This window comes from Eubalaena glacialis, chromosome 9 (assembly GCF_028564815.1).
Source record: "Eubalaena glacialis isolate mEubGla1 chromosome 9, mEubGla1.1.hap2.+ XY, whole genome shotgun sequence".
Lineage (NCBI taxonomy): Eukaryota > Metazoa > Chordata > Mammalia > Artiodactyla > Balaenidae > Eubalaena > Eubalaena glacialis.
In genome coordinates, this window is record NC_083724.1 from 107056098 (window position 1) to 107066249 (window position 10152).

At 58.9% G+C, this 10152-nt stretch overlaps 1 protein-coding gene across 1 annotated transcript; it reads right to left on the reverse strand.

The window, feature by feature from the left end:
- Nucleotides 1-4894: 4894 nt before the first annotated feature.
- LZTS1 (leucine zipper tumor suppressor 1) lies at nucleotides 4895-9346 on the reverse strand. Its single transcript, XM_061199389.1, has 3 exons — nucleotides 8971-9346; nucleotides 6936-7727; nucleotides 4895-5554 (listed from the first exon to the last, which is right to left on the reverse strand). The coding sequence occupies exons 1-3, from the start codon at nucleotides 9313-9315 to the stop codon at nucleotides 4895-4897; spliced, it is 1797 nt and encodes a 598-aa protein (XP_061055372.1). The 5' UTR covers nucleotides 9316-9346.
- Nucleotides 9347-10152: the final 806 nt, after the last annotated feature.

Genomic DNA, 10152 nt, shown 5'->3' on the forward strand with positions numbered 1-10152 from the left:
TGGGTGTACTCAAGGAAGGCTTGCAGCCTTGACAGCGCTCCAGAGCAAGTGGGGTGGGGAAAGCCTTTGCCCCCCACTTTGCTGCCCTTGCTGCAGCTGGAGCAGTCTTCCCATGACCGCATCCCTTTCCAGGCACCCCGCTTTTCTGTTACCCCAAGCCCTATGGACGGAGAGAGGCTTGTTGGTGTGGCAAGTAAGGGGATTGCCAGAGGGCATTTGGGTTATCTTTTCCTATGTCACGTAATAAATCACCCTGGGTTTATTAGGCAGCTTAAAAACACTGCCATTTAATGTGCTCTGGTCAAGATTCTGGAAGGGCCGAACGGGGGGAAGCAAATCTCTGTTCCATGGAGGTTGGCTGGATCCTGGTCACTCAGCTGGAGCCTCGGTGGAAACACAGGACCCCTCCAGCGCCATGGGGTCACCCCAGCAGACTGGAGGGGCTTCTTACATGGCAGCTCGGGGCCCCCAAGAGTATAAAAGGGGAAGCTGCCAAGCTTAGGCTGCCCTCTAAGCTTCGGCTAGAACTGGTAGAGCATCACTTCTGCTGACTTTGATTGGTTTGAGTGAGTCCCAGGGCCTGCCTGGTCTAAAGGGGAGGGGGCTGCACGGCGTGATCCGTGGGAGGCATATTCCAGTGGGCGTCACCCATGAAGCGGCCTGCCAGCCTCGGGCCAGGTCCAGGAGAAGGGGAAGTGTCACCCCAGGCCTGACATGACCCCTTTGCCCCCATGCTAGGGCCTTGGAATTAAGACAGATGTGGGCTCCTGTCCGGGCTTGGTCAGCTAGCTGCCTGACCTTCCTTGGGCTTTGACGGCTCACCGTACCCCGATCCCCCATCTCGCTGGCCTCCTGTGCTGCCCTGTCACCTGCACGGACAGGCAGGGAGACCAAGGCTGTGTGAACGCCTGCTCTGGAATACGTTTCTTGTCTTTCCTATCCTTCCGACCCCTCTTATGTCCCACCCTTGCTGCCAAGGCCCCCGCCTGCGCACCACCTTCCTGGAGACCCTGATATTTCCCACCCAGAGGCACTGTGTCATGTACCCTTCGTGTGCTCCACAGGCTGCTCCGTGTTTTTAATTCCTTCTTTACACATCCCTTCTGTCTCCTGCCACCTGAGTAGAAAAGCCCTCTGAGCCTCGGATCTGGGCCCAGAGCAGTAGGGAATGCTTGTCGGGGTGAACGAGGCAGGCTGGCACCGAGAAGGCTGGACAGATGGCCACGGTGGTGACTGCACCTTCCCAGCTGGTAGGCCCTGGGGTGGTGGTAACAATAGCCACCCTAGTCTCCTGCCAAAGAGGCCATACGCAATAGGCCAAGGAGTTGGCTGGTGAGGTAAGCAGCTGGAGGAGAAGGGCAGAGAGGCCTGAGTTTGGGGCTGGGGTCAGGGGGTCTCTGTTGGAGAACTCTCAGCCTTTGCAGGGGACCATGGCCCTTGGTCTTCTTTTCCCCCCTCCCCAGGGTCTGCCCAGGGCCTGCCCAGGGCCTGGTCACAGATAAGGTCACAGGGTTGGTGAGGGGTAGGGACCAGCTGGAGGTCTATCTGATGCCAAGGCCCCTGCTTTCCTACCAGCCAACACAGCCCTCGTCAAGGCTGTCCCCCCGCCCCCCCTCCACCCCGCTCCTTCACTGATGGGAAGGGACATCACCTTTCTTATTCCAAGTGCAAAGGCCCCAGGGAGCTGCCGCACCACAGCCAGGGGAAGGAGGGCAGTTGGGGAGGGCATGAGAAATGGCATTCTTTATTCATAAATAAAAACATAAAATTACCAGAAATAGTTTACATGGCCAAAAGGGGGCATCAAAAATAACTCAAAGCTGTGAAAAGCAGAGCAAACCAAACAAGACCCAACCAAGAGAAAAATAACTCTATACATTTCTTCCAAATGCCAGTCAATCCACAGCCAGCCCGGGCCGGGGTTCCACAGAAGAGGTGAGGAGGGCAGCGCATCCAAGTGCACAGGTGCACGGCCTCCTGCCACAGCAGCTGCCGTTCCAACAGCCCAGCCCGCCTTCTCCCTGGGATCCCTGTCTCCCAAGAGATGGCCCGGCCTGGGCCGGGACGAGAGCAGGGGCAGAGGCTCAGCAGGTGCTTCTGAGGGGAGAGGTATCCCCCTCCCAGTCCCCAGGGGGCTCAGTGCCCCTGGGGGTGGGGCGTGCTCAGCAGGAGTTACCCGAATACAGAGGCCAGAGGAGAAACCCAGGGTGGGCGCCGCACTGAGAGTCTGGCCACTCCAAGGCCCAGAGGCAGAGTCCCCTCTTGGTGTGGTGGTGCCGGTGTTGCTGCCTTGCTGCAGACCGCGGAGCATTTCACCATCCTGTGGGGAGCAGCAGGGGTGGCTCTGACCCTGCGAGCAGGTGTGCCAGCAGCCGTGCTCAGAGGGAGGGACGGCGAGCTCCCACCGGCCCCGGGCCAGGCCACGTGGTTGACTTTCCCAGTCCCCGCTCAGCCTCTGCTGCTCGGAGCCGCCTTCCAGAGAGGCTAGGTGGGGCAAGGTCCAGAAATAGCAGGGAGGTTTGTGCACAGGGAAGGGAAGGGAAACCACACTGCAGTGAGGTCGCTATATTACACAACACTCGCACTCTGGTGCAACTGGTGCCAGCGTGGACCACCCTGGGGTCTTGGGCTGGTGGCAGCCCTGGGAGGGCTCCGTGAGTTGGCCTGGGGCGGGGATGCGGGGTGCAGGGCACGGTCACACCACAGTGGAGCCCCTTCGCCCCCTTCCCAGGGTTTAGCACCCACCTCTTCACAGCGTGGTCTTGAGGGAACAGCGACGGGCTTTGGGCTGCTCTTTGTGGAGGGAGGGGTCCTCCAGCCTGGGGAGGGGCAGCAGCCCCTTTCTCTATCCCGTGGGGCAGCAGCCCCTTTCTCTATCCCGTGGGGCAGTCTCACTGGGAAGAAGGACTCAAACAAGGCACAGGCTGGTGGAGATGGAGGGACCAAGGGCCGTGGCACAGGGGGAGGGACATCTTTGACTTGGGGGTTTGCATGTGCCCAGTGGAGGGAACTGGCCCCCAGGCAGGGAGAGGGCTCTTGGCCTGTCGATTCCAGGTTTAAATCTAGCCAAAGACTAAGAGTAACAGCTTGAAATTCCAGAAAACCTGCTCTGTTACCTGAAGGCAGGACAGGCACAGCTTAACGCAGGGATTGGAAGGCAGAGCCAGCAGCAGGGAAGGTGGCCCTGCCCTCAGCCCAGACTCAGGGAAGGAATGGTGGCCCTGGAAGGATGGGGGGGCAGGAGGAGAAGGAGCTTCCCACTCCCACCCTGGGGCTGGAAGGGCCAGCAGTCGGGGACAGAACTGGGGGCACCGGTCTGGGACTGCTAACTACCCAGACTTTCTGGTCCCTCCTACCTCAGTGAACCCCTCTCAGCATGCAGGAGTGAGGCCCAGGAATCCAGCAACGGCTGGCTGTCCCAAGAACAGCAGCTGCGGCTAGAGGCAAAAACAGAACATGGAACAGCCTGGCTGCCTGCAAGATCGGGCTTACTTCCGAAAAGACAAGAAAGGAAAAAGAAGAAGAAAAGAAAATTCCCTGAACCAAGCAACTGAGGAACCACCTTTTCCCTGCACATCTTCAGAAGAGAAGCCCAGCCTCCTGCAGGGCCTGGGTCCTTGACTACGGGGCTCAGGTGGGGCTGCAGGTGGAGAGGGCCAGCTGGTACCCCCCGGGGCTGTTCAGAGGCTGTGTTGGCACCTCTTACTCTCTTTGGCCACCGGCACTCTGGGGCCCCTCCCTGACCTGTACAGACTCTGTCTGCACTTAGCCCTGGAGGTGAGAAGGGAAACGGCAGGCAGTGGGATGGAGCTGCAGGTGAAGGGGGGGATGCCCAGCCCAGACGACCCTGCGCCATCTCAGGGGACACAGGTTATTCTGGATCCAAGCAAAGGTTTGGTTCTTGGGAAAGAAAAGCAGCTCAGGGTAGCTGCTGGCCAACTTGAAGCAGGTGGAGGAATCCCTACCTCTGGTCCCATGATGAAAGGTCTGGAGGCTCCCCTGGGAACAGCTCGAAGTCACACCCTCCCTGTGTGAGGGACAGGGGCGTCCTCAATCTTTCCCTCCCAGCACCCACCCCAGGGCCTCGGGTCTATGGCTTTAAGAAGAGTAGTCACAGATGTCAAAGGCCACCAGCCATCCAGAGGCTGCTCATTTCTGGTCAGCAGGGCCAACAGGATCTGGCCATTACTACCTAGCTTCTCTCTCTGACCCACTCTGGGTCTTGCTGAGTCTAGATAATCCTGAGCTGGCCCAGCTCTCCCCTCCTTTCTGTGGCCTGCCAGGGTCAGGAAGCTCTGATGTTGCTAAGTCACGTTCTCCACACCTCACTCCAACCCCTACCCCTCCGTGGCCAAGGGAAGATAGCTCAGGTTACGACCAGGTCAGATTCCAAAGCTTCTGGTCACCAATGCTTGTGTTCTATTCCCAAGGCATCCCAATGTGCTGGGGGCCAGGGGGCCAGGGGGGGCTGTGCAAAGAGGGGGAGCGAGAAAAGAAGTTGTGGGAAGAGAGGTGGAAGGGAGCTTCCATCCTGGGGAGGCCACTGGCCTTCATGGTAGTCACCACCCTCGCTGGGAGAGGGTAACTCTAAGTATTTTGAACAAAGGCCAAGGTTTAGGGAGCCCTTAACCAAATGACGTAGATCCGGGGACTCATCTCTTGGCAAAGCTAGAGGTCTGGCAGGCTGCAGGGATGCTAAGCACTGGAACGTGGGAAAGGCGGGGAGAGGCCGTGTAGCAGCCCCTCCCCTCCCCTCCCCTCCCCTCCCCTCCCCTTGAGGTCTGTGCTTCTCTCAGAGGCCTGAGCAGGGGCGATGGGGAGGGGAGCCCCCACTGACGGGCTCAGCACCCCTGCCTCCCAATGCCAGGTCCCCGGCTCCCTCCCAGGAGGCCCCTCAGATCTCGGTGGCGATAATGTCCTCATAAGGGATGTCAGCCCCTTCGAGGTCAATCTCAAAGGGCTCCCCTGCACCATCCCCGCGGGCCAGCTGCTGCAGCGTCTTTTCCAGGCGCTGGTTCCGCTGGTACATGGCCAGGTAGCTCTGCTGCAGCTGCTTCTGGTACTGGATCACCTTCTCCTTCTCCTCCTTCCATACCAGCCGCTCATGCTGGAAGCCCGAGGACATCTGGTCGTGGCCCTGCCGCTCCTCCCTGAGCTCGGCCCGCAGCCGTTCCAGCTCCCGCTGCAGGGCAGGCACGTCCTCGGGGGCGGCAGAGGCAGGCCCCAGGGCGGCCGTGTCCCGGCCCCGCGGCAGGGTGGCCTGGGCCTGCAGCTCCAGCAGCTCCTGTTCCAGCAGGTTCACCTTCTCCCGCAGGAGCTCCGCCTCGTTCTTCTTGCGCTGCAGCTCGTTCTCGCAGACCTCCAGCTCCAGGCCCTTGGTGCGCAGCGCGCTCTCCAGGTCCTGCGTCTTCAGCTCCAGGCCCTCCAGCCTGCCCCGCGTATCCTTCAGCTGTGCCTTCAGGTTGAGGATCTCGCTGGCCTTGGCGTTGATCTCCGTCTGGGACTCCTTCAGCTGCTGCTTCAGGAGAGAGATCTCGCCAGACTTCTGGCACACCTGCCGCGGGGCGGGGACAAGAGAGAGAGCCAAGGGGTGAGAGGCGGCACCTGGGTGTGGTGTCCTTACTTGTAAACTGACGATTAGCAATAGTACCTATTTCATAGGGTTGTTGTAAAGATGACATGAAAGAACCTAGGGCCTGGCATTAATAACCACTCTATGAATTATTATAATAAATATGTTTGCAATATATTTCTGTGTTATTGTGAATGTTTAATTTATTTTATTTAATTTATTGTTTTACTATACAGCCTGACTGGATAACCTGGGAATGAGGTCACAGCAATGTCCAGCTTGGTTCCGGATTAGACAAACAAGGATGGATGCGTTGTGATGCCAGCACTGGCTTATGTCTCTGATATGCTCTGACGTGTCCCAGGTCCTGGCTGAGATACCATGGCTGGGGTAGGGTCTGCTGTGCCAACACTGATGGGAAAGAGGAGAGGGAGTGGTTCCATGGCTAAGGTCCTGTCCTCTTCGGGAAACCCGGCAAACAGAAAGTGACTCTGCCTTCCCACCTGTCTGGTGCCTCCATCCGTCACTTCCACGGAAAGGATCCTTTCCCTCTACCCCTTATAACACCTGTTGCTCTAATTCCCAGGATGAGTACAGGCAGCTCAGTGCAAACAGATGGCTGTGTGGCTGAGGGTGTGTCACCTCGACCTGGGGGGGGGGTGATGCTGGTCTAACCAGACCCAAGGAGCCCTCAGCCCCTTCCCAGGGCAGGAGTCTTTGGGGTGAATGCTGTGCACACCCCCTCCCGGTCCCCTGCACCACCTCTCAGGAGAGAAAAGCGAGCAGGATGAGGGGGTTAGGCTGTTCTCCAGCGAGGCCAGGCCCAGGCGCTTCACTTCCAGGTGTGCCTGAGTGGGTGCATGTGTATGTGAGCCCCTTTCTTCCTGTTCTGCGTTTCCATCTCAGCCCACCAAATAGAAGCCCCACTCGCACTTCTGTGAGGACTTCTGTCCCTGAGACCTGCACAGCTGCGGCCACTCCTACCAATGGGTGGAGTCCCTTCCCTCAAAAATCGCAGATGATACTATGCTCTCTCGTGGCTCTGGGGCCAGCATGAATTCAGGATGGTCTGTGGTCCTCCTGAGCCTCTGTGAGCAGGTGCAGTGAGCTGGCGCTCAGACAGCCCAGCCGGGACTCGGTTAGTAAATTCAATTCTGGCCACGAGGCACCGGCGTGGGGAGAGGAGGAAGCCCAAACTAAGAGTACCCCCAACTTGGTTTACCATGGAGCCCCTTATTTGGGTCATGAAACTGGTACTTCAGCCCAGTTTTCCTGGGCAGCTGGAGGAGACCTGGAGAAGGCTGGGGTGCGGGGCGCTGACACCGAACCCCTGCCCGCCCCCCGCCCACGCCCACATCCTCACCTCCCACTGCGTCTCCTCCAGCGCGGGGACGAAGCTGGTCTTCTCCTTCTCGTAGGACCTGAGCTTGGTCTCCAGCAGGTCCTGCTCCTTCATGAGGCTCTCGAGCTCCTGCCGCAGCTGCCGCTTCTCCTGCTGGAGTTGGAGCACCTGCAGGTGCAGCACCTGCTGGGCGCGCTGGCTCTTCTGTGCCGTGGACTTCAGCTTGCCCTTGGGCTCCAGCCCCTCCGGCTCGTCCTTGCAGCGCCGCGGTCGCTCCTCGTAGGCCTGGCTGGCAGCCAGCTCCTTCTCCTCAAAGCTGCGGTGCAGCCTCTGGCGCTCACCCTCCCTCTCCAGCAGTTTCTGCTCCAGCTCCTGGATGGTGCACTGGTCCGTGGAGATGGGGGAGCGGATGGAGCCCTTGTCTGCCTTGCTCGGGTGGGCCAGCTTGCTGCCCCCGTCGGAGAAAGACAGGGCCTTCAGGCTCGTCATGTTGCTGTCCTGGAGGATGATGCCCTGAGTGATGTTGTGGGCCGAGCCCCCAAAGCGGCTGGCGGGCCCCACCGGTGTGACCAGCGGGTCCAGCTGGTAGCTGCTGGTGGTGCTGTGAGTAGGCAGGCTGGACATGGAGTTCCGGCCAGAGTCAGACAGCGCCCCGGAGCACAGGCCGGGCTTCAGCTCCTGTTCCTTGGGCTTGTCTGGAGGCGCGGGGTGCAGCTGGTGGCTGGCGCTCTCGGGGGACGAGTGGAGGATGGCGCCCGACCGTGGCAGCACCGGCTTGAAGGCCGTGGGTCTCACAGCACCCTTCTCCAAGTCCTGGGGAGGAAAACAGGCATATGGAGCCCGTGTCTTCCCCCGATGCACCCCCAGCCGGGTATGCGTGCCGGCCACGTGGCACCTTCCTGGTCGGGAGCCATAGGTGACCTCACCTGTTGCTCTGAAAGAGCCAAAGGTGGTGAATCTCTCCCAAGAGGGAGAAATTCCTCTGTGCCTGGGGATGTCCTTAAGGATCATGAAGCACTCTGTATTGTGAACTACAAACCTGTCACCATCTTGACCCACCTTCCACCCCAAGATACCAAACGACTCTTCGATTCACTGGCTGAGACCCCCGTGCCAGGGCTCTGGGGCTCTGTGTGGTGCAGCTAAGGACACTGGACGTGTGTCCTTGAAGAAGTCCATCCCTGCTTCACCTCCACTGCCCCTGGCAGTCAGCCAGGAGCTGGAACACTGGCCATGGCCTGCCCCGGAGGTTGGGGGAATCGCTTGAAATAATAATCCTTTCCCTAAAGCCGTCATTTTCATTGTTAGAGGACTTCACAGTTTACAGGCTCTTTACTTTGAAAAGCTTAAAGCTCTATGCAAACACATGGGGCCATTTCCTAGCACATCAACACCACAGATTCATCTTCCCAGGTGAGGCCAGGGCACTGAATAGGAACAATGTTTTCAGTGTCCACTGGCGGGACCCATGAGAGCTTGAGCCACCATGAGGGCTGGACTTCTGAGTACGTGGGACTATTTGCCCTCATCCCTGCTAGACTGATGATGAGAACAAACTCCCAGGCCTTAACCAGTCAAAGATGCTTTGGGGCCAGCTTGAGCAGGAGCTGCTGTCCCACCAGAGCAGAAAATGAGGGGAAAGCCCACCTCCATGAATCCTCTAAGGAGAGAAGCTGCCAGCTCTCTCCAAGTGCCCTCTCTACCTGTTCTTCCAAACGGTAAGCGAGCCCCCTCTCTTTCCCACGCGCTTGAAAATGTTGCTGTCCGTCCTACCTTGGCAATCCTGAGTTACAGCCCAGCAGAGCTCAGGAAGGCTTTCACTTCCCCTTTGCTCTCTACTGAAAGCTCACCCAGGACTTCTGCATCAGAGGACTGACCAACGTGCCCATTCCTTTGTCCACGCTTGCTCTCTGCTGTGGCTGAGCACTCCTGCCCTCTCTGCATCACTCAGCCTCCTGGAGATGTAAGCGTTTAGACCTCCACCGCCACCCCTCCCGGCCCCAGGCCTCTCTCCTGCCTTTCCAACCCAGCCACCCACACCAGAGACCCCGCTTACCATTTCTAGCTGGTTGGAGAAGGGCATCAGCTTGGGTGGGGTGGACGGGCCGAAGTCCACCCCGGCCTGGCCCCCTAGGTCCCCACTGGACAGTGCAGTGTAATCGGGGCGGTGGGAGCCCCGGCCCTTCTGGCTGACCTTGATATAGAAGAAGTCTTCACTCTTGCCCATTTTGGAGCTGGACTTGCCATGACCCGAGTCCTGGGAGAAGCCAAATCTCAGCAGCCCGTCTGAATACCGATTGAGTTTCTTGAGGTGCGAGGACTTGCGCAGCTTGTACTGGGAGGCCCGGCAGTGCTTGCTGTGGAAGCCGTGGCCGGAAATGAGGCTGCTGACGCTGCCCATGGTGACGCGGGGCCGGGGACAGGCAGGGCAGAGTGGGGGACCTGGCGTGGCTGTGGCAGTCCTGGCTCCGCGAAGAGGCTGCGGTCATAGCAGAAGCCTCACAGAGCCCGGGAGAGCCGAGACCTGGAAGGAGACACAAGCAGGAATCAGCCTGGGACGGGGCCGGTGCCGGTCACTGCACAGTCCCCGCCGGTGACTTAACAGAGGAGGCATTCTCACCGTGAGATCTGGGCGACAGAGAAATGCATGTTTCTCCTAACAGAAGCTCAGCCCTGTCTCTGTTATTGGGCTCCCCTCTCATTCTTCCTTTGTCCTGTACTTCAGCAAACATCCGCTGGGAGCCTACATCGGGATGGCCCCTGGTCTCAGCACGGGGATGCAGGGGTGACTAGAACAGGCACAGTCCCCGCACTCATGGGGCTTGTGTGTGGCATAGTGTGGACTGGCCACAAACAGATCAATGTGTCCGACCTCAAGTGATCTAGGTGCTACGGGGAAAATAAAGCAGAGTGAATGGGATGGCATTCTGGGAGGTGGTTATTTTATGCAGAGAGTACAAGGGAGGCCTCTCTGTTGAGTATCATTTGGAGAGACCTCAAGAAAACGAGGGAGCAAGGCACATGGAGATCTGAGGGGAGAAGGAAGAAGCTCAGGGGCAGCCCCAAGGGCAAAGCCCTGAGCTCCTGTGTGGAGTATGCTGGGCATTTGTGAGACCAGCAAGGAGACCAGTCTGGCTGGAGGGTAGTTAGCAAGGGGGGCACAGGGGATGTAGACGTCAGAGAGTTAGCAGGTGCCAGGCAACAGAGAACCTGGCTGGCCATAAGGGCTTTGGCTTTT

Coding starts and splice junctions, on each gene's coding strand:
- LZTS1 (XM_061199389.1), bottom strand. CDS start 9,315: ATGGGCAGCGTCAGCAGCCTCATTTCCGGCCACGGCTTCCACAGCAAG. Junction 7,728..8,970: donor TCTCCAACCAGCTAGAAATG/GTAAGCGGGGTC, acceptor TTTCCTCCCCAG/GACTTGGAGAAGGGTGCTGT. Junction 5,555..6,935: donor TGGAGGAGACGCAGTGGGAG/GTGAGGATGTGG, acceptor GCCCCGCGGCAG/GTGTGCCAGAAGTCTGGCGA.